The sequence below is a fragment of the Callorhinus ursinus genome, unplaced genomic scaffold (assembly GCF_003265705.2).
Source record: "Callorhinus ursinus isolate GAN/ISIS: 27379988/994484 unplaced genomic scaffold, GSC_fseal_2.0 scaffold15, whole genome shotgun sequence".
Classification (NCBI taxonomy): domain Eukaryota; kingdom Metazoa; phylum Chordata; class Mammalia; order Carnivora; family Otariidae; genus Callorhinus; species Callorhinus ursinus.
Genome location: NW_027397077.1, coordinates 12,914,610 through 12,938,577, shown reverse-complemented (window position 1 = coordinate 12,938,577; position 23,968 = coordinate 12,914,610). Strand labels below are relative to the sequence as shown.

At 44.3% G+C, this 23,968-nt stretch overlaps 1 protein-coding gene across 8 annotated transcripts in view; it reads left to right on the top strand.

Annotated features, from left to right (window-relative positions):
- The window catches only part of ARHGEF3 (Rho guanine nucleotide exchange factor 3), a 329,819-nt gene that overhangs the window by 251,164 nt on the left and 54,687 nt on the right, over window positions 1–23,968 (top strand). Inside the window, exon 1 of one of the 8 annotated variants that reach the window (XM_025885069.2) lies at window positions 7,615–7,874. The exons of the other annotated variants lie outside the window; for them this stretch is intronic. Coding sequence (XP_025740854.1) covers window positions 7,779–7,874 — 96 coding nt within the window. The 5' untranslated portion in view covers window positions 7,615–7,778. Of the gene's footprint in view, window positions 1–7,614; window positions 7,875–23,968 lie in introns of those variants that run through there. 8 annotated transcript variants of the gene reach the window in all.

Sequence of the window (23,968 nt, the reverse complement as noted above, 5' to 3'; positions counted from 1 at the left end):
CTTCCAAGGAGTCCCCAAGTCTGCTCCTGCTCATTGAACTCATTCTCTAATTAAGGTCTTCTACACACACCACTCACCTCCCTGCACCCTGCACCCCCCAGCCCCAGATCTCTTTCAAGTAAACATCTCAAGCCAACTGCCCTCCTCCCATTCTCTATTGCTACAGCTAATTTTTTAAAAACTTAAATGCAGTCATGTCCCCTGGCTATGAAGATAAGCATGTTTTTAATTGAAACTCTGGATACCAGATTGCAAATCAAGTTCTAAGAGCCAGAACTTGTCTCCTGGTGGGTGGCTTAGTTGGTAGTTTACTTGGAGTGTGGACTTGCATATTTTTCATTGTATCCCTGATGCACCCGTATGTACAGAGCGAGCTATCCAGCATATATAGTTTCTCAGTACTGGATGAGCAAGTAAGCAGCTCTCTAGGCCCACTCTGGATTTTGATGCTATAAACATTGGGCTAATTACCCCTGGGCACCTCTGGCCCAAGAAACTGTGGTTCAGAATATTCCTGGAACAGGAGAGGTGGGCAGGTTCATTTGGGGCTGGCTGATAATTCTAACTCACAACACCATGCTACTCAAACAAATGTTCTTTGAGGGTGTTTATCAAGAATTCAAATCCTAGAGTCCAATTCAGCAAACCCAAAGCGGGGTCCAGAGGTATGGATTTGATAAGCTTCTTAGTTGGTTTTACTACAGATGGTCTCTGTAATTATTGTCCCTGAATTCCCAGAAGTCACGTTTCTATAAATATTTAGGTTTTCAAATCCCAGCCTGATGATATGAACACTGCTATCATTGAAATGCACATTTCCCCCACATTTTAATTTTTCTAGAATTGAGATGTATCTTATAACTGATCACATGTTATAATTCAATTGGCAACATTTTTTTTCTTGGTAATACATAATAGCACATATTACAGTCTTCAGCATCTTAGGCTTGAGGAAATATGATACTTTGATTGCTGAGTTTATAGTTGATGAAAGAGAAAACACTTCTATTATCCAAAGCTAGAATTTACATATTTATTTTATTTTATTTTTTTCATAGAAGCATTATTTTTTATTATTCTTTAAATTTTTATTGTTATGTTAATCACCATACATTATAGCATTAGTTTTTAATGTAGTGTTCCATGATTCATTGTTTGTGCATAACACCCAGTGCTCCACGCAGAACGTGCCCTCTTTAATACCCATCACCAGGCTAACCCATCCCCCACTCCCCTCCCCTCTAGAACCCTCAGTTTGTTTTTCAGAGTCCATCATCTCTCATGGTTCATCTCCCCCTCCAATTTACTCCCCTTCCTTCTGAATTTACATATTTTAGATTTGAATTCCTCCATGCAATGGTTAGTGTAGAAAACCTATATAAGATTAGCTGTAGTCCGGGGGGAATAAATATTATTCAAACTTACTGAATTCTTGGTCAAAAGATATGAAATACTCTCAAACAAATGCAGGCTATCCATAAAGTTCAAAGACCTTCTAGTAGTATACAGAAAGTGTTCTAAAGGCTGGCTTATATTCTGTAAACAAAACAAGCCTGCTAATAGTAATCAGCTCAAATTGGAGAAAGTCAGGACTCTTACTGCAAAATCTTGAGTCTTAAAATCTTAAGACAGGTTTCCAAGCATACACACAGTGTGGCCAGAATACCATGTATCAGAAAGACAGTCAATCGAATCCTCTGGGGTTTTTATTTCATCACTGAGTTTGAATTTCTGCCCCCAAAACAATTAAATAGGGTGGAAAAGGTTTTCCTGGAAAAGACCAAGCTTTGAAACATTTCTTCTCCCTCCCCAATTTCTTCTTAAATTATTACCTTTCGTTGAAACTTTCATTTTCACTGGCCTTTTGAAGTACATTTTCATATCTGAAGAGTTTAAGATAGTTTTCTGTCCCCTACCCTTTATTCCTGTACATTTTGTTCTCTTGTCCTTTTGTGTTTTGTGAAATCTGTTATTCTGTTAAGGGTTGGGTTTGGGCAGCAGGGAAAGATTCTAGGCATGTCAATAACTCTGAGGCTGCCTGGCACACTGAAGCATTTTTTTCTTTCCCCCACCATGCCCAGACTGACATTTGACATCAGTCAATGGCCAAGGTCTGAAGAAAGAATATCCTTGAGGTCAAAACCAATGGATTATCCTGGCTCTGATGCTATATTTTAGTTCTACTCTCTGTGTAATGCAGGGTTCCTCAATAGCAGCATTATTGACATTTTGAACCTGTTAATTCTTTGCTGTGGGAGCTGTCCTGTGCCTTATAGGATGTCTGCCAGTATCCTGGGCCTCTATCCATTAGATGCCACTAGGACCCTCCCCCAGTGACAATAAAAAATATATCCAGACATTGCCAAATGTCACGGGGGGGGACACACAAAATTGCCCCCAGTTGAGGATCACTGCTGTAATGAACTGGAGACTAGGGAATGTACCTGTCTGTGGTATATCAGCGCAAAACAAATATTCATTTTTTTAAACATAAAGTCTTGATTATTTTTGCATTATAGCTACTAATCCACAGGATTAGCTCGATCCTGGGAGAAAGACAAAGATTCTATCACTTAACTGGTTTTTCAAACTTGTTTTAAAAAATGAGATCTTTAAGTGAATGCATGAATGAAGTCTTCCAGCTTTAGAATATCCAGGGATGTATTTTCATAAATCTAGCTGGGAGCCAGTGGACATAACCCCAGGCAGGGGGGACAGTAGTAATACTGGTATGATTTTAGATATTATCAGTGTTTTGTTGTGCCATTTTTACCCATCTGGCAGGAAACCACAGTCCTGATCTCTCAGAATTCACTGCCAGAACTTTTTCAGGCTTTTGACTCCCCTCTCCCATCAAGACTGAAGTGGCAGAGAGGAGAGGGAGCTTGGTCATTAACTGGAAATGTTGCCCAAATGAAAGGGGAGGGGAGAGGTGTTGGTACACATGTGTGTGCAACATGTACCTACACGACTGTGTGAGATTAGCAGGGGTAGAAGGGATAGCTCCAGACGCCAAGAAAGCAGATGGAGGTGCACGTGTTTGAAGGCTGGGCTTTAGGGGATTGTCTGCTGTCACCTGAGCTCCTTCTGCAAATGCACACCTCGCTGCTGAGGTTATAGTTGAAAGGCCATGTTTTAAAGTCAACCATATTTCTTGAGCTGATGTGTATTACACACCTTCCTGGGATAGAGGTGCAGGAATAGGTAGAAAAGAAAGGGGAGAAAGGTAGCTAATTGAACACCTGCTCTGTAATAAACACTCTTTCATATTTGATGGGTGGATGGATGGATGGATGGATGGATGGATGGTTAGATGAATGAACAAATGAATGTGCCTTTAAGAAAAAAAAGAACTCAGAACTCTAATGTTAAGTATAATGGTAACAGAGCAAGGCATCGTCCCGTTGGCTGAAAAGATTGCCACAACCACTTCGACTTCTGAAGTTTTAGCCTCATGCTGGGCCTGTTCTGCTCACTGCCACAGCAGTGGGATTTGAGGAGATGATTGATGGTCTCTCAGCCATGTCTGGCTGTCTGCTCTTCTGAAAGGAGCTTATAACCAGTGGTGGGCTTGTGTGTGGAGGCCCACCATTCCACCAGCAGCACAAATGAGCCCTGCTCGGCCCAGGCGAGAATACAGGCCCTGCTCTTGGCACCGTTCCTGGAAACGCAGAACAGCCTTCTTTATTCCAGTCTCCAGGCTTCTGGCTAGCAAGGAACACTGCCTGGCTGTGAAGCATTTTATAGGATTATAACGGGTTGTGCTGAAGGCAAGTTCTGAAAGGCACTTTGTGCCATTGCTTTGAGTGAAGCTGACTGTTAGGGCAGTGTTGTTCCTAAGCTCATAAACACACACACAGGCAGGATGGGGAACGCCGGGCTCCTGGGGCCCACTCAGCTGGGCAGCATTGCAGAATTGGACTGGCTTCCCTCACTTGTAACACCAGCCTCAGGGGGTGTGCTTGGGAACCCTCGTGTAGAGCAGCCTGCTTCCTGACAAAGTCTTTGGTCACAGACACCTCTGGTTGGAATCCAGGCAGAGTATCCAAACCCTGAATCTGTTAATGTTGGAGCAGCGCATGACACATGGCAGAGGTTCTGAAGTCAGGGCACAAGGTGGAGATTGCATGGGGTCAAAAATACCTTGAAATCCTCTAAAATGTCTCAAGGACCACATACATGGCTTATGTATACCCCAAATTGCCTGGCTTCAGTTTACAGGCCTCATTGTACCAAAAATATATCTTTAAGCACCAGAACCCTATTTATGGGGGTGAGACATTCATGCCATGAGAAGCTTAGAAGCATCAGACCACCCAAGGGAACTCCAGATTCCCATCTTTCCTTCCACACTCTTCTTGGGGCTTATGCCTTTTTTTTTTCCCCAGCACTGTTGAAGTGGTTACTCATCATTAGCAGTCTCTCTCTCCCTCTCTCTCTCTCTTTCTCCCTCTGGTTAGCATGTATAGCAGAAAACACAGAAGTTTCCTGCACATGTGTTATGTGCCATGTATATTGATTGATTTTTATTGTTCCAAATCCTTTGGGGAGGGGCAAAAAAAAATGTTATAAGAGAAAGTAGATATGGCAGCCTTCTCATCAACCAATATGACTGTTCTTTGCTCCACAATAGTTGTACTCAAACTTGAGGTTAAAGTCCCCTCTTTTCCATAGGGTTTATTTATTACCACACTGGACTTATGGTACATCAGACTTCCTGCCCAGCCCTGAGGATCCCGCAGTGAGAAGACCAGTTGTAGTTTGCTAGGGTCATTCTTTTCTTCACCTAGTGCTGGAAGTACACTTCCCAACTGGAAGATAAGGCCCAGTGAGCTCCACCAGGGATCTAAGCCTGTCCCTGAAGGGGCTGTTGCTAGCCAGAGTCATCTAGTTGAGATGGTGGGCCTATGGGGGCCAGAAGAGCAGGAAGAAGGGAATGAGGAGCAGCTCCACGTGATTCAGCTCATATCCTCGGCAGCCAGGGGAACCCTGAATGAGGTGTGTCATTGCCTTTCCTGGCCCTCCTTTGGCTGCAGAATTAATCAGGGGCTGCTTTAGTTGGCTGCCCTTGGAGATAAGGTTCCCTTCATATCCCCACCAAGCTTGGTCAGGCTTACAGGGAGCATCTATGTAAGCTCCCCATCAGCACAGCTTGGGTTAAAAAAATGAAGTTGTGTTTGGGACTATGAGTAGGAAAAATCGATGGTCCAGAGGCATCTTTCTCATCCCAAACATCTTCTTCAATCACCTCCTTCCCACTGCTTTAGGGTATATGTATAATATATATGTTCTATATATATAATATATATAAATATATAAATAGGGTGTGTGTGTACATATAAAATATATATAAAGATTTATTTATTTATTTGAGGGGAGCAGGGGCAAAAGGGAGAGCAAATCCTTAAGCAGACTCCCTGTTGAGCATGGAGTCCAACTCAGGACTTGATCCCAGGACCCTGAGATCATGACCTGAGCCAAAATCAAGAGCCGGATGCTTAACCAACTGAGCCACCCAGGTGCTCCAGGGTGTGTGTGTATATATATATTATATATATATATGAGGGGGAAAAAACCTAGGTGCTTTATTCAATTTCAACTGGAACCCACTAATTCAAAAGTTTCCTTTACATGTGTGGCAAAAACAGGGTTAGCAAAACTGGCCAGATAGATTCTCCCTTTTCTGAAGGCAGTTTGTGGACTAGTTGGACAGGAAAGTAGGTGAATTTATTTTATTTTTTTTAAAGATTTTATTTGTTTATTTGAGAGAGAATGAGAGAGAGAGAGCACGAGAGGGAAGAGGGTCAGAGGGAGAAGCAGACTCCCCGCTGAGCAGGGAGCCCGATGTGGGACTCGATCCCGGGACTCCAGGATCATGACCTGAGCCGAAGGCAGTCGCTTAACCAACTGAGCCACCCAGGCGCCCGAAAGTAGGTGAATTTAGTGCCAGGGTGTGGGTTTGGTACCTGGGATGAAAGAGCTATGTATCATGCATGATGTTTCCTGCCTGGAAAGTGGAAACTGTGGATTCTGGCCTTAGCTGGAAGCAGAGAATACTGAAACAGGGTCTAGATATTTCCATTCCCATTACCTCCTATATACCTAAGAAGTCAAAACAAAAGACATCATCTCTCCAGACCACCACCCGCTGTGGTCATGACTTTGATAGGAGGGAGGAAAAGTTCAACAGTGCAGTCCACAAAATAACTTTTGAGACAATGATCATTTTAATATTTTAAAAAATTAACTTCTAATTTACCAAGTAACACATATACTTTTCTTGTAAAAATTTTAAGAACAAGGGGCGCCTGGGTGGCTCAGTCGTTAAGCGTCTGCCTTCGGCTCAGGTCATGATCCCAGGGTCCTGGGATCGAGTCCCGCATTGGGCTCCCTGCTCAGTGGAGAGCCTGCTTCTCCCTCTCCCTCTGCCTCTGCTTGTGTGCTCTCTCTCTCCTTCTGTCAAATAAATAAATAAATAAATAATCTTTAAAAAAATTTTTTTAAGAACAATAGCTGTAAATTTAAAGTTTCCTTTGCTACTTTTACTCCTTTAATCCCAGGTGTACATTCTGGCACTGATTGCCTCCCCTTAGCCCCAAAGGGACTCATAAGTTTGCTGTGCATCATTCTGGATGGTTTTCAATGGTATTTACTTACATGTTGCTATAGAAAATACATGGTATTATGTAGCTGTGTTTTCAACATAAATGGTAGGATACTGTGCTTACTCTGCAATTATTCTTTAATTGAATTTAATGCATTGGAGATCTTTCCATGCCACAGCCCTAGACCCCTTCTTTTTGACCGCTGTTGAGTGGGGTTCTGTAAGGAGGAAAATGTATTTAAGCACTCCCTGTTGATAAACATTACAGTTGTTTCCAGTTTGGGGTTTGTTTGTCCCAGACTGGGCTGCAGCAAATGATCTTAGAATTGCCTATCAGACATTTGCAATGTATTTCTCCAATAAGACTTGGTACAGCCAGCCGGCTCACACTGCACAGCTTGACAGACCCTGTCAGATTGCCCTTCTGAGTGGCTGGCTGCCTCTAACCAGCCTCTTCATATTTAAAAATGCGTGCAGAGGAAGGCGCTCAAAGGAAGTCTCTGGAACTGGTGGAAATGTATTTCCTGATGATAGAAGTGGTTACGTGTGAGTGTTTACGTTTGTCAACACTCAACTAACTGTATACTTAAAATGGGCACATCTTACTGTTTATAGATTATACTCCAGTGACGTTCATTTAAAAAAAAAAAGTGTGAGGGGAGGCTGGCTGGAAAGAAGGCAAAGCAGAATACCGCCTCTTCTTAACGTGGGCTTTTAAAACGCTCCCTTTTCCTCCGCGGGGCCACCTCTCCCCGCCGCCCAGCTTCGCCCCACCTCGGTTCTACCCGCCGCCTCTTCCACCCGCGGAGTGCCAGGGAGTCACTGGGAGCGGGGCCCTGAGCATCCAGCCTGCAAGAAGAAGGGTCCCACGGGAGGTTCGCCCCTCGCGGCGCCGGGCGGTACCTGGGCGCTCCGGGGACGCGTCGGGGCGGGGCCGAGCCGGCGCTCCGCCCCACCCCCCGTGCCCCACCCCCAGCTGGGCGGGCCCGGCCGAGGCTCCTCCCCGCTTTCGGCCGGAGAGCTGAGTCGGTCCCGCCAGGCAAGAAGCCGGCTGTCAGCCTCCTTACCGACGCTGCCGCCCGGCACCGTGGAGCTGGGGCCCCCTTTCGCCAGGGAGTTTTGTGGTCGCCTCGGGTCAGCGGTGACATCCCAAAGAGCAGGCCCGGCAGCCACCATGGTGGCCAAGGATTACCCTTTCTACCTCACGGTCAAGAGGGCGAACTGCAGCCTGGAGGTACCCCCGGCCAGCAGTCCGGCCAAGGACGCGGAGGTAGGGCCTCCACCTGGACCTCTGGGGGTCTGTTTGTCTCTCTGCCTCGCTCCATCTCTCACTGGCTCCCTCGCTGTGTCAGTCTTCTCAGTGCTTGCATCTCTCATTCAGTGTGTTCCCCCCATCCTCTCTCCTTCCCGGTACCTTTCCCTGTTCCTCCCTCTCTCTCCCTCCCTCCCTCCCTTTCTCTCTCCCTCTCTCCCTCTCCCCATTTCTCTCTCTCTCTCTCTCTCTCACACACACACACACACACACTCTCTCTCTCCCTCCCCCTCCCTCCATGTCTCACTCTCTGTCTCTGCCTCCCTTCTTCTGCCCCTTCTCTGTGGATCATCAGGAGCCTCCTCCCCTGTCCCTGGCCCTCTTCCTCTTGGCCAGGGAGCAGCTGCCTCTTTGCCCTGGCCTCTCTTGCATCCTGCAAGGCTCTCAGACTGTCAGTCTTGTGTCTAGACCTGGCAGAAGGACATTCTCTTACTGTATCCTTAGGCTCAGATGTCAGTGAAGAGCTACCTTTTAAGCTTGGGTTTCCTCTTGCCTGGGTTGGGGAGCAAGAGGAGGCCTTTGGGGGCCATCTTACCTGTCAGGCTTGACCTTGCAGCTGTTTGGCAGCAAAGATAGGGCCTGGAACCTCTGTTTGTCATCTGTGGCCAGTGGGGTCATTCAGCTGGGGGTCTGGGGGCTAAATGAGTAATCTGAGTGTCTTGCACATGGATCCTGAAAATGAATTAAACTTGGGGCAGTGGGAAACTGTCTTGGAACACTGGAAACATTTCCCTTTCTGGGAACTTTCTGGTGCCTTGAGGGCGACGTGAGAGAGCCCTCCTGGCTTGTATTTAATCTTGCCTTTTACTTCTGTGTGTTATATCTCTGGCAAAGAGCTCACTGGTCTTAAAGGTTGGGTTCAGCTAGAGGAGAAAGCATCCTTCTCAGTTTTTGAGGGTCTTAGGGAATATAGTTGCTTTCACTAGACCACAGCTTTGCTGTGGCCAAGCTGTAGTGGAACGCACAGGACCCAGCTCATCACTGCTGCTTCGTATGTGTATCTGAGAGATTGTCAGCCTGTCCAACCATGACTGGGGAAAGTCTGGAGGCAGATGTGCATCCGACCTTGGTGCAGCCGTCTTGAGGATTCCACCTTGGGTCTCCTTAGCTGTGTGCACTTGGCTCACTGAAGTATGTATATTCGGGAGGACAGCATCAAAGACTCATTGCCTCTAACAAGAGCTGCTCCAAGCTGACAAGACTCCAAACAGGCTCCAGCTGTAATCAGCTTTCTGTAAGCTGAGCACAACTAACTTCTCACCCCCACCCCCACCCCACACTCCAGCTCAGTTGTGTATTTTCACAAAGAGTTTTTGTTCCCAGCAGCTGTGGAAGTGTAATGGTCTTAATGGTGTTTGGACTCTTTTTAAAGTTTTGACAAGATAGCACCAGCATAGAATTCAGGTTGTGCAGGCTTGGAATGGATCTAATGATTTTTCAGTAGGAACTTCATAATTTAATGAATGTAGGAGCAGTGAAGCTAGTATCCTCTCAAACTCCCTTTGGAAGGAAGCAAAGCATAACCAAATTGAATTAATAAATTGAAATGGATCAAAGGAAAGAATAGTGAGAATAGCTCTGGACTCTAACTAGTCCCTTCTTGCTTTCCCTTAGTCCTATGTTTTCTGAGTAGTTCAGTTAAAAGCTTAGGTAAAACTCATCTGCTTGATCTTTTCTTATTATTATACTTAGAATAGAAATATATCTGTATATCACAAATGTGATGAAAGAAATGTATCACCAAATGTCAAATATTAATTTTCTTCATGTTAGCCAAATCCAAATTACAAAATGTGACTTGTTTTCCTTTTATGGGGATGTCCTGGTATGGAAGTAAGGATGGGGGAGGAACAATTTTTGAAACGGTAAATATTTTTCAGGTATCCCCATTGAGTGTTTTCTGTGTATGTGTGCACTTTAAATCAGGGAAGTATCGTGTATGCTCTATACATCTTGAGGCAGAGATGTCCAGTCCAGTGCATCTCCTAGCTTCGTTTTCTGGTAATGACAAATAGGCGAAGTTGGAAAAAGAAACAAGTTGAGTGTAGGGGGTAGTTTTCTGGTTTCCCTGTCCATGCAAAAGACAGTCAACCCTTGTAGGCCTTACTTCTCCATCAGCAATTAACTAAAATATATTTTCTACCAGCAGGTGTCATCAGTATTTGTAAGTGTTTAAAGAACAGCATACCCTGGTAGGCCTTTTGAAAAACATGATTATATACATGTTTATAAATTAGGCACTGACTGTTAATTCCTATGAAAGTAATTTTTTAAGATGATTTTTTTTTTCCAAAAAGAAGGTGGGTTATAAAGAGAAGGACTGGCTTATCCAAAGTACTTCTTGACCTTCAAAGGCAGTTGCAGCAAAGCACCTGTGCCCTTTAGACATATAATGGCTTTTCCTTAGGAATTTGCTATTGGGAGGAGCACTGCATGGGCAAGTGCCTTCTAGCATGGTTGCGGCAGGCGTGCTGGGGAAAGCCACTTAAGGAAAGACTTGTGGAGAAGGGGTTGGTGTGCAGTGATGTGCATTTAATACCAGACACTTGAGTGAAAAATGTGCAACAACAAACATTCTCTTAAATGCAAATTGTAACTAAAGTTCTACTTGGGATTTAAGTGCTTTGTAGTTTTCTTAATTTCAGTGATAATTTCCAGTGAAAGAAAAAAGGTGATATATTTAAAAATTATTTTCTTTAAAATATTTATTTTAAACACTGATAGTATTCTACATGGATTATGATATTAATATAATACTGCTTCCTAATCTGGTATTTCTTTATGGCATAGATGTAGGAGTTGGGTTGCAAGTGTTTAACCAAAACCAGCTAGATTCTTCTACCTCTGATCATTAACTATGAAATCCAAGGAGCTTAGTCCATTTTAGTCCATGGCTCTCGACTTTCACAGAAAAGCATGGTATCACGTGAGCATGGTTAAGCTTGCTTCTTCTGATCACTGATGTAGCTTCACTTAATTTATGTTTTGCTTATTTCCATGGCAGGAAGGACTGGTCCTTCCAGGCATGTTAACTGCTCTGAACACCTGATCAAGTTACTAGAAGGAAAGCTGTTAGCGCTTAATGAATCACGCTGATTGTAAGTTAAAAGTCACTATTTCCACACGGGGAGGTTCACTTTTAAAGAAAGAAGGCTCTGGGGCGCCTGGGTGGCTCAGTCGGTTAACTATCCGACTCTTGATTTCAGCTCAGGTCATGATCTCAGGATCATTAGATCGAGCCCCACGTCTGGCTCTGCACTCAGCGTGGAGTCTGCTTGGGATTCTCTCTCTGTCTCTCCCACACCCTCTTCACACCCAATCAATCAATCAATAAAATCGTAAAAAAAAAAAAAAGAAAGCTCAAATGAGTGGATATGTTGACTAAGGATGCTGGAGTCTGGTAAGAAGATTTTAAGAGTTTGGGGTCCATTTCATTTTTAATGAAAATACAAAGAGATGTTTCCATTATTTTCTTTCTAAGAATAGATCTGACAATTTGAAGGACAGCTCATTTTTGGTTTTAAGGTTCACTATCCCAGATGTTGGTTAGAGTTAGGCCAGATTTAGTGAGCAGTATTTGTAATCATTGCCTTTGTCTCTCAAAAGTGTGTGTTCTGATTTTGACTCCTCCAGGAGCCTTGTGTGACCCTTGGGATGACATGTACCAAGAAATGACAGAGTTCTATTCCTTTTGAAGTGCCACATCTAGTGTCTCACTCGAGACCGTAACCATGTTGTAGGGTTAACAGAAAGCACATACTTTTCTCCTTACTTTATGAATAAACACACTGAGGGGAGGTGACTTGCAGAAAGCCATGAAGAAAATCAGTAGCTGAACCAAGATCCAGTGCCAGGTTTCCTAATGGATTTAGTCCAACATTTCATACCAGCATACTTTGTGGCACATAAGTGTGTTTACCTCTGTGAAGAAAAAGGGAGCGGAATGAAAACTTAACAGACGTGTAAAATGCTTTAAAATATTTTCTTTTAAATATATAATCATGAGTACTTTATGTAACTGGGGAAGTACTTTTAAAGCTTCAGCTTTAAAGGGTAAGGTGAACCCTGTGCCCCTGCCATAATTTGTGCCCCAGTAAGTCCACATGTGGACTTGAAAATTGTATGCATCTGGGGCTATACTCCTTGCATGTCAGCTGGAGAGCTAAAGGAGTCAAATAGTTTCCAGTAATTTATACATTTCTTGGAATCTAGATCATATAATGTTGAACTGAAAGTATATACAACTAACTGCATGGAAATAGTTCTGAGGAGTTATTGCAGTTGAATCCTGGTATTTCTTCAAGTGACCAAATAAGTAGAGTCCATGAATCATTTGACTTCTTGTCTTGCTGGGAAGGGAGCAACATGGAGTTACATAGGCAAAGGCCATCGCTTGCTGATAGGATCTGGTTATGGTCATCCAGCCCATGATTCTGAGGCTTGTTCACATGGGGTCTTGCGGGGTCTTGGGCCTCCAGGATAGGATGTACCTGAACTAGGAATAGGTCTATTAAAGGAAAACATGTTGACTTTACACATGTACATTTGAGGATGTTTAGGGTATCAACTCTGGACTGAGCCCTAATGTCATCTCCACTACCTGCTTAGCTACTCTGTCCTAGCTACACCTCCACAAGCTGCTCTGCCTCTCTAAGCCCTGTTTTCCTCAGTGGTAAAATGGGGATGATGAGCGTTCTACCTGCTAGGGTCATAGTGAGGGCCAATGAGATGTCTCACGTACAGTGCTTAGTCCAGTGCTTGGCACATAATAAGTGTTCAATAAGTATCATCATCATCATCATCATCATCATCATCATCATCAAGACTTCTGAATCTTGAAAAGATTTCCCACACAGTTTTAATTAATGATCACTATCCTAAATTTTCTGAGTGCTGTTTTGTGCCCAGCAGGGCATTAGGGGCCCCTTACTGTAGGTCCGCTCTTTATCCCCGCAACAATCCTATGAGGTTGGTGTACTTGTTCCTTTTTATAGAAGAAGCAACTGATGATTGAGCTTTGAGGCTCTGAGGCTCAGAGCTGGGCGGTAGCCTTTCTAGGATGGCTGAGCTACTAGGTGGAGGAGCCAAGATTCACACCCCCTCCGACCCTGCGGTCTATACTTTGCCAACCACATCGCATTGCGTCTAAATGACTAAATCACTGGTCTTCTCACCACAGAACACATGAAAGATGAATGCGCCTGCTGGAGCAAATAACCTTGAAGTCAAAAGCCTACTTTTTCCTGAGTGTCTGGATGGGAGACCCCACCATTACTCAGTGTTTCTGCCAGGCCACTTCATAGAATGGCTACAACCCAAAGGAATGGGAATTGCAAGCCTCCATTTGGGAGGGTTTTGGTAACTTCCATTCTGTGTTTCTCAACACCAAAGAGCTGGTCTTTGGCAGAATTCCGCATGCTCAGCTCTGTGGAGGTGACACCGTTAGTTCTGCAATTAGTCATTTTGCTTATCTACATTAACCACCAGACTTCCACCTAAACCAATAACTGGAAGGCCCTGACTTCCATCTGGATACTTGCAAATTGTGTCATTTTCTCAAGACACTTTGCAATTGCCTGTAAAGTCCTGGACTGGTGCCACTGTTTTCATAACAACTGAATGAAAATAAATTACTGATCATATCCTAATTTTGCAAAGCCCTGTGCACATGTAATTGTTATTAATGGCATGTGTATATCTAGAAGGGCTACTTCATTTGTGATGTATGTGTGCAGTTGCCTTCCATAATTTGTCAGTGTTGGTAATGTGTACAGGTCACACACGAAATGAGGAAATTGCTGTGATTGCATTGCCATTTATTTTTGTATTGACTCATGGACTGTCAAGAATGAAGGCCAGTGGTTTCTAATGCCTTCCATTTTTTATGAATTGACACCCGTTATTAGCTTAGAAGAGGCTATGTCACACGTTAATCAAGAAAGGCTTCTGAACCTTCTACTGGCTGGGAAAGGAGTGGTTCTTTTTAAGTCTAGAAACACTTGTGTCTGGACCTTCTGTGTTTGAGCCATTGTGTTCTTTTGTGAGAAGGCGGCCCTGATTATTACTAAACTTCAATTAATTGGAGCAGAACCAGAAATCTTAACGGTAAATTCCCTGGATATTTTTTTTTTCTTTCCTCCTCTGGCTCTTAAGATGAGGAGGCAAGGAGTAGCAAAACAAGCTTTTTTTTTCCGGGGATTTATGAAACAAACAAACAAAACTAGCCTCCAGGAAATGACCCACGGTCATGCATTTGAGAACCTTAGAGTAGGAAAGGCCTGTTAAGGATATGGATGGAGCCCAGTGCTAACCCGCTGCTGGATCCATTCGATCTCTGCTTAAACATCTCCAGAGACAGAGAGCTCATTACCTTCTGAGTCTGTACATTCTGTCTTTGTTCAGTGTGGATCATGAAAGAATCTTCTCTTAATTGTAACATTGCTCTCTACAACTGAATAATTATACAGTAATACTTTCTCATGTGTTATCTCCCTAAATATTTGAAAACTGCTCTCTCTCCCCATCTACTCCCACTCTGCACACACACATGCATGTGTGTGTGTGTGCACGCGTGCGCACGCGCGCACACACACACACACACACACACACACTTCCCCCAGGTGCTTGTTTCTCTTGGCTAGATGTCCTGGTTCCTCTCAGTTTTCCAAATGGGACATACTGTCCAATCTCTTTCTCTTCCTTGCTTGTTTCCACTGGGCATCCTCAGTGTGCTTGGAAATCTTGAGTATTGATCAGCCCACAGACACACTGTATAATGCTATATCAACAAACAAGGTGTCTTTTATGTTTAATGTGCTTCCTTAGGCAAGAAAAGTAGACTCATATATTGAACAAGACTTTTGAATTAGAGATGACCGACTGAAAATTAATCTTTGTCATATAAGTAATTTATACAGATGCAAAAGGACCTTCCAAGGTGTCCATTGATAAGTGAGCAAAAAGACACTAATAGGTAGTTCACACAGAAGGAACTGTGAAAGTAAACATTATTTAAGTGCTCACTCTAGTAGAAATTATAGAAATGAAATGGTAAATAATAATAGGTGCTGTTTCATACCTACTTGACATCACAAATATCTTAAAGACATGATAGAACCCAGTCCTGGGGATGTTGCAGGGAAATAACATGCATCTGTGGGGAAGGAGAGTACTCTTCAGTGTATATTAAAACACAAAAAAAGGTTCAAATCTCTGGACCCGGTATTCCAGCTCTCAGGGGGAATAATGCCATGCGTCCAGAGTTGTTCATAATGATATTATTTGCAAGAATGATCATTTTGCATGCTTGTGCATTTTATAGGCTTCAAAGCATTTTTATATTCTTTTCCTCACCTGAGTATAATTATCCCCATTTTAAAGGTGAGGATACTAAGAATCAAAGAAATTCAGTAATTTTCCCAGGATTACACCACTGAGCATGGCAGAGCTGAAGCTTGAAGTCCGGTTGTCTCATTTCAGGTTAGCATCCTTTCCTGTTTGTTTATAACAGACAGAAAAGCCAACAACCTCTCTGACCTATAGTGAGGGGATGACCCCATGTACCATGGCCTCTGCTACAGGGGTCAGTGGCATCATTTGAGCCATTACACACTAGCCAACAGAAATGCCTTACTGTTCTTGTAAAAAATAAAAAGGAAAAAAGTTGAGCATAATTACACACATGATATAATCCATTTAAGTGTCTACGCAAGCACATGGGATGTAGGGAAGTCAGGAAAGGGATGTTTCTATCAACATCCCCTGTCCCTCTCTCACCAAGCTCCCTAAATTCACAGCAGTGTCGCCCTGTGTTCAAATAGCAGGCAGGTGTTTTCACATGTATGATCTCCTTTGAACCTTGCACTGGTTGAGGACGCTGAGCAAGGCAAGGACTGTCCTCTTTGTTTGTCAACCAAAGAAACAGAGATTCAGAGAGATTAGGAGGCAGGGCCGAAACGTCGGGCCCTCCTTGCCCAGCCTTGACCTCTTGGCACACCACAGTGTTGGCTTAACCCAGTCATGTTCCTGAGTGAAGTTGGTAAGCAGCGCTATTTTGGGGGTGTTCAAAGTGAACCCCATTAAACTTACTGCATGCAGAGATCTCACCTGAGAGCCAGTGGACTGGTGGGCCCATCCCGTGGCCTGCACACCAGATTCAAGTGCAAAGCCTGCTTTATAGTTGATGTGTGATCACTATTAAACAAGAAGCCCACAAAAAATGGATAGACAGAAACTTCTGTACATGTAGATGACATCCCTTAAAATGATGTCTTCCTGGGCTCTGCAGATCTAATGTTTGCAGCAGAAGCGATAATTAAAGGGTAAGGAGAAATAGAGCATTTCCCCGGAGGGGACGGTTTCCGTGGATACCACGAGAAGTTGGCAACCTGAGTGAAATAAAACTGAGAGCCTATGTCAGGACCTTGAAAAAAATATATAAAGTTAAATGTTCAGCCGGTGCCACCATTGTCAGATTTGGAAGGTTGAAGTCTTCCTGGAGGAAGAAGCCTCAGAAAGGAATAGGGAAGCAGCCAGTGGGTGGAAAAAGAAGGAGCTACAGGCCTGATACCTCAGGGGGACAAGTGATTAAGTCTTTCCTCTGTGTGCTCTCTGGCCCCAGCACAAGGCCAGTGCAAGCGTCCCTCTCAAGTGTCTTATCTTACATTGAAATGCTAACATTTCATAATCCCCAAATGACGCAGGCATGTCAAGAAGGACCCCAGGCAAATACAGAGAAGATAATTAAAGGTCACTGGTGAAGACTCTTCTTATGTTTGACTTCGCACAGGTTGGGGAAGGGTGCGCATGGCTCATCAGTATCCTGTTAGGTTTTGGGGTCTTGTTCGTTCTCACACACCTTCAGCCATTCTCTTTGCTGGTTGGTGTTTTCCTTGGGTGCTTCAGGGGTGTGGTCTTGCCAAGGGGGTCTGAAACCACTGTGAAGGAAACAGACTATTACAAGAGGACAGAAATTGATGGTAACTTAAGTGTTAGCCACAGACACATGGTGAGAAGTCACCTTCCGCCTCAGCTGTTTGATGGTGACTTAAATTGCACAGCTTTGAAAGAGAGCGCATCTGAAGACCGGCCTGGTTTTCTCTTGTTAGTTTCTGAATGCTGTCCGTCCACTCTCTAAGGGCCGAGGAGAGTGAGCTTTGTTCTGGCTCAGCATCAAGGAATGGGGACTTGCTTTGGACGACTCTTAAAATGCTTAAATCTGAATTCCTTTGGCAGCATTTGTTTCTAAGCTGGTTCTTCCAAGAGCCTCCCTACTAGCTGGGGACAGGACCCAAGGAGGCTCAAGGGACCTCAGAGTCTTTATTTCTGGAATGAGAAGACTGGCTCGGATTGCTTTTTTCCAAGAAGGTGGGATTCATACCATTTGTAGTAGCCTGAATGATAACCAGGGACAAGGGCATCCAGAGATAAGACACCCAATCATTTTGAATCACTTTCTCTTTTCAGTTCTCTGCCTGTCCTTCTGGTCCCCCGACCCTTCTGATCATGCTGAGGCGAAAATCTTAGTTTGGAGCTGAGTTTGGAGCTAGTATGTCTTGAACACCTTTCTGTCACTTGCTAGTCCCCCCTTTTTAACAAAGCTCAGGCCTCAGGCTTAGAAGCTTCAGACAGGCGGGAGCATCTAGTAAGAACTTAACAATAGGGTTCATATTTTCAAGTCAGTTTCTATTTATGGCAGATGCAGTGTTTGTTTCTATCATATGGCTACTTAAGTAAAAGGTGAGTAATTTAAGGAAACATTGACTATGTAATAGTTCAGGTGGTATATACATTGGCAAAAAAAAATTGTCAACAATGGTAGCGAGAGTTTGGAAACAGCATTTCGTGTGTTCTGAGGGTTTTTCTATGGCCAAAGCTCTGCGGCAATAGGTTCCCAAGTTTGGATACAGCTGCTTACAGACTAAACCTTAAATCTGGACTTCGAACATAGGACCCAGATTTCAGATATTAATATTTTTAAACAGATAAAGATGGGCTTTAATATGTCATAGAAAATTATCCTGGACTAGATGTTAGCAAATTAAAAAAAAAAATTGGATTTCTCTTCTAAGAACAGAAATCTTTTTTTTCTTTTCAAAGCTTCAAAGTTCCCAAGTTCCAGCTGAAATCATTTAACACATCCTCTTTCCTTTCCCCTTCACCCTGAGGGAAGGATTGGGCAAGATTGCATTTTAATTTGGGGCAGACCCCGAGTGTGGTGGTTAGGAACTTGGATTTGAGGGGTAGACTGAGCCAAGTCTGAATCCCAAGTTGGCCATCTGGAGCCAGAAGACCTTGGACAGTGATTCATCCTCTAAAGCCTCCGTTTCCTTATCTCTAAATGAGAATTTCCAAGGGACCTGTGAAAACGAATGAGCTTACAAAGGGATTCCACAGAGCAAGTGTTCCGCAGATCATTAGCAACAACAGCATCATCTATTTTCAGTGTACATCAGCTGAGTGGAAGCTGTGGCTGATCATCTCTATCAAGGGGTCTGCTGGGAGGTCACTCTTTCCTTTGTAGGAAATACCCACCCAATTTCCCAGGGATTCGAGTTGGCACTGGCCATTATTTTTTTAAAAAACAAAAGATGTTCCAAGCACACTGGCAAGATTCACGTTCATTCCTGCCAGGCAGGATGAAAAAAAAACCTAGTATGGTTTTCTAATGTTCCCAGAATGACTTTCAAGCAGGGAGTGGGGTGTGAGCTCAGGGTAGAGAGGCACCCTGGTCATGGGAGATGAAGAGCCTGTCATCCATCCCTAAGGCTGGCTCCCATCTGACACACATCATCTGGGAATCTTAACCAAGCTCCAGCCGCAGGGACAGACCCAGTTCAGGTGAGGAGGTTTAGGTTGCTTTAGAGTTCTTCCTGCCCTATTCATTAGCAGGGTGCTTTAATTATAAATAGATCCTTTGTTAGAAATGTGGGGAAATTCCATAGCATGATGGCTACAACTTGGTGAAGAGCCAAACAACTAAAAATGACCCCCAATGCTCTTTGATTGTCAGTAAATATTTATTGAGACCAGACTCTACCTAACAGTTTCTCTTGAGTATAAAAGAGAAAGGCATGCTTTCTGTCCTCAAGGAACTTGTACTTGAGTTGGACCGAGTCATTCAGAACCCTAACAAACAGACAGTGATTGTCAATCAAGGAGGGAGGGATGGGGAAGCAGGCAATCTCGCTGGGGATTTTGACAGACTGCGAGGGGGGCAGTACTGGGAGGTGGTCATCCAGTGAGCCCCCTGATGCTGGATGCGTACACACCATTCCCCAGTTGTGCCTTAACAGAGACACTGCCCACTGGGGGCACATGAGCAGGGCACCTGAGCCTGGCTGGACGCTCTAAGATGCTGGGGGAGGGGGAAGGGAGGAAGACAGGAAGGGATGCTGATTCCAGAGTGACAGGGCTTGAATGTGGAATGAACAGCTTCAAATTTTCAGCTTCCTGCCTCAGTCTCCATTGTCCTGCCTCTACCCTCTTTTATTTCCCATAGGGCTTAGGAAAGGAGCAGGCTGTGGTTCAGATCACCCATCTTGCTGAGGAGCAGCCTTGGGCTCAGTCCTGGCTCTGCCACTGGCTGTGTAACCTTAGGAAAGGTTCTTAAACCCTCTGAGCCTCAGTCGCCTGTTTTGTGAAATGGGTATATTAATAGTACTAACTTAAGAGAAATCAAGGAAATCGTGCGTAGAGAGCGCTTTGGCACAGCCTGGCATGAAGTCATTGTCAGTCTTGTTGCTATTATGTTATAAGAGGAAGTTGTGTATCCCGGGAAGCTGGTGTGGGGGTGGCAGGAAAGCCTTTCAAGTGAGGTAGATTTGAATTTGAATTTCAGCTCTTACTGGGTATGACTTGGGGCAAGTCACATTACTTCTCTGAACACCCGCTTCCTCTTTTATTAAATGAGGTGATGGGGTTGCTATATCATATAGATGAGTGTGTGTGAGCCAACACCTGGCATGGGGTGACTCCATGGCTCTTGGTACCTTCTCCTCCCCTCCTAGGGGTCTCCCATTGTCTAGCACTTCCTTCTCTATTTGACAGAAGGGATGAGTCACACCTGGGTCAGGTGTGGGACGACTTCTGCTTCTAAAAAATTGCCAGAATCTGTGAGTAGGTAGGGAACCTGGCAGCATGTAATTTAATAACAATTCTGGAGGCTTTGCAGGGTTTGTGGCCCCTGACACCTCTCCGTGCAGCCCTGCTTTATAAATTCAGGAGCAGTCCCAGACCCTCACTCCTAAATGGTGGGGCAGAGGAGTGAGCACCTGGCCAGTGAGACTTTCCCTCCATCCCCTAGGTGTCCTTAGGGAAACTTCTCTAGGGAAATCTTGTCAGGTTAGACCCCACGTGGTCTTCCAAAGGAACCCTCCCATCTGTAGATGGCCTGAGCTGAAGACTCATCGGAACTTCGCCCCTTTCTGCCACGAAAAATAACATTTTTCTTTTACCACAAAACTGCCTTTGTCTTTTCTGGAAACTCTTACTGGCATCCCTTACCACTGAATCTCCAATGGCTAAACCAACATTCTTTACGAAACCAAACAGTCAAATCACAGGTTTGTATCTACTTCATTTCTTTTAAGTCAACTGCATTGTCTATTCATTTTCTCTCTTGTGACTTTGTAATTGAAATAAGCTGCAAGTGACGTGGGGAGCAGAGCAGGTCTCTGAGGCTTCTGCCTCCTTTGTCATGCATGATACACTCTTTTTCAAATCTGCAGGCTTCTGAATTTTAATACGCTGTAGATAATGATACATCTGGTTGCATATTAATTGCTCAGAGTTAGAAATAACACATAATCACTGTGTTTCAAGGTTGCAAATGCATAGCACTGAGAGCCAGTGTTTGTTATGAGTCTTTGGAAAAATCCATTGTTAGTGGGCATTTCTTTATTCCTGTCATTAAAAATGTGCTACAGAATGAAAACTGTCTCAAGTAAAGTTAGTCTTGTGTTCTGTGTGTGTGTACGGTACACACACGTACACACGCATGCACGCACAGGCGCACGCACACACACACATCTCCCAGGGGATAACATTTTGAGGCTATCCATGTGCTCAGTGGGGGTGTGTGGGCCAACAGAAAGGCCATATGAATCCATTATAGATTACCTACCTCACAGCTTCCTGAACAGCATGCTTTGTACCTTATTTTTCTACATACCATTGCTCAGTGGGTGGTAAGTGTCAGCAGAGAGCTGCAAACAGGAAAGTTTAAAATTTATTTTATTTTATTCCCCAATTCAGTCAATCCCTTATGGCTGTGCCACTGGTAGCTTTTTCCATTTTGAATAATCAGATTTCAGTGTATTCTGTTCTCAGTTGAGAGCAGACTGTTCTAAAACTCCCAGGTGCAGTGTTCCCTGGTTCTGACTGGAGGCATGTACTGTTGAGGATGCACGTGAACCCAGTGATTTGAAGGGATAAATTGTGCTAGGAGGGACAGCTGGGGGGGTAACCAGAGAGTGTGGCAAATGTAGTTTATGATTCTCTCTGGAGGCCACATTTCTGCAAGTCTCATCTGCTCAGATACTGTTCTTGTCAAAAACAGGAGCTGACTGGGCCACAAGAGAAGGGGGTCCATGTTCTCATCCTGCTGACACCGTGCCCTTGGTCAGATATCCCTGTAGGTTTTACCCAGCAGGTGTATGTGGGTTCCCTGGTCCCAGCTTAGTCTTCAATCAGATGGCAGACCTGGTTGTCAGCTTTGCTTGCCTGAGACATGTTTGATTATCCCATATTCAGCAGGAACAGTCTGTCCTTCCTTTGGGACATTGAGATTAAGATCTGAGCATCTTTTTTTTTTCTTTTGTACCTTTTTTTCCGGTTTCTGGGAAACAAAGCTAATGCTGAGCTTCAAAGGACAATAGGTGGATGAAAAAGAGAAAGGACATGCCAGTGGGTCTGTATGGTCCTTTCTGGAAACCCAAGGTAGCTTGTTATTTGGGGGAGAAATTCCACCTTGCTCATCTGACATGGGTTGAATGCCCAGAGTTCCTATCAATGCCTAATCCCAGATAGTACTGGGATCTGGCAAGATTGGAGACCAGCTCTTCTAGCCCATAATTTAGCGATGTTGGGTTAGGTAGGAGGGTTTTGATGAAGACCTCAAGACCCACTTGGATTCCCTTCCCCAACTCAGGTTCTTATCTTGGGATTTCATGGCTGACATTTTCCTGTCCTCTGATATAGCCTTGGATCCTGCCAAACCACCCCCAGTTTTGCTCTATCCAGCCAGAGCTTGACTAAACAGATGATAAAGCTGCAGGAAGAAAGGCAAGGCAGGAATGTGGAATCAAAATATGTGGTCTCATAACCTGAGGCCTAGTGGCAGGAGCATGTCATTGGTGAGATTATGGTGTGGCAGGTGACATGGAGTTCAAGCTTCATCCTTAGGATGCCCGGGGCAAAATCTAGTGCTGCAGGAAATGGATGAGGGCAAGAGAGCAGGCTTGGGGAGAGAGCACACCTCTCCTTGGGCATTAGAAATAAGGGCAATAATCTGATATTTACAGAAGGCAACTTATGGGGCAGGCTTGTACCAAGCACATTGTACACATGATCTCATGTCATCCTCCCAACAACTCTGTGAGGGGGTAGGAGAGTCACCCCCACTTCACAGGGGAGGAGACCAAGCCCATGGAGGTTATATTGTCGGTCTGAGGTCATAGGGCATTGTGCTCTGGCCAGGTAGGTTGGCTCATATTTTATCCTTAGATCCTTTGCAAAGAATCAACACATTCTTTGAGCCAGCATGATAAGAACTTTGTTACTTTCGGCTTATTCCTAAATTCTGGGGAAGCCTCAGCAAATATCCTTAAAGTACCCTTGAGGTCTGTACATGGCAGTTCCCAAACCCTGAAGCAGGGGTGGAATCCCCAGTGGCATTCTTCTCCCCCTTCCCCTCCAACTCAGCCCAAGGGGAAGCCAGGGATTCCCTTTTATAGAGAAAAACAAATGCAGAATTTGTATTCCACCCAAGGGTTTCCAAGAAGTCAGTAGGAAATGACTGCCTGCAAAACCCCAGAACCACAGAGGAGGCCTTCCTCTGGGCCCTGTGCCTGTGATTAGGCCACCCCTGCCACCTCTGGGTACCTTGTTAGCATTCTGCAGCCAGAGGTGTGTCCTTTGACCCCATTTTCTAGACCCCCAGATGGGTGTGGCATGGTGAGCACATCGTTTCTGTGGCATTCTTGTGAAAAATGCATAACCTGAATCTAACTGTGAGAAAATATCTTCTGGGCCCAGAGCTGCCTTCCCTGCAGGGCCACAGAGGCATGACCCTGCTGGAAGCCCTGAGACTTTTTTTAGGAGGTCAGACTCATGAAGCGCTTTAGCCCCGAGCATCTGGCCCTGTTTGCCTCGAGAAAGTAAGAGTTTTGCTTGACGTTCAGAAGGCAGATGTGGACCCAGGGACCGCAGAGAGAGCTAAATATTTGGCTTCCTCTTTCTCTGAAGGTCTGGAGTGCCATGTCTGGGCATGACCAAAATGAGTTTCAGGAGATGGGCTGGCGTTTGCTAAAAGGAACTTAACTGGGATGTGGGTGTACATTTCTCCTCTTCCCAAGGTTAATGGTAACATCCTGTGTAAGAGAACTTGAATGTGGTCTTCCACTAAACTCCAATATTTTAGGGCTATTTATTAGATGTGTTTAATCTTGGGCCAATTTAACCAGTAGCAGACTAATAAAATAACAAATTTGGGCTTGCTGCCAGGACAAATGTTGACTTACCCTTATAATGTTGACTGAAACGAATAACTTTGAAAATAATTGAGGAGTGGAAACATTTGCCAAAAATACAGTGTCTTGAAACAGTGGTTCTGTTTTATTTTACCAGCACTGCTAAGAGATTATGTTCGTAACCTAGGCTGCCGTTGCCTGCTTCAGCTCTGAGAGTCCCATATTTTACTGAATTATTTCCCAAGGTTCATTTTTTTTTATCCCATCACCGTCATTCAGCAAAAATGAATTTCCCCATGGCAGACAAGTAGGTCAGCTTATTTTTCCAGTGTAGGGGCACAAATTCAATGATAATCAGAAAAA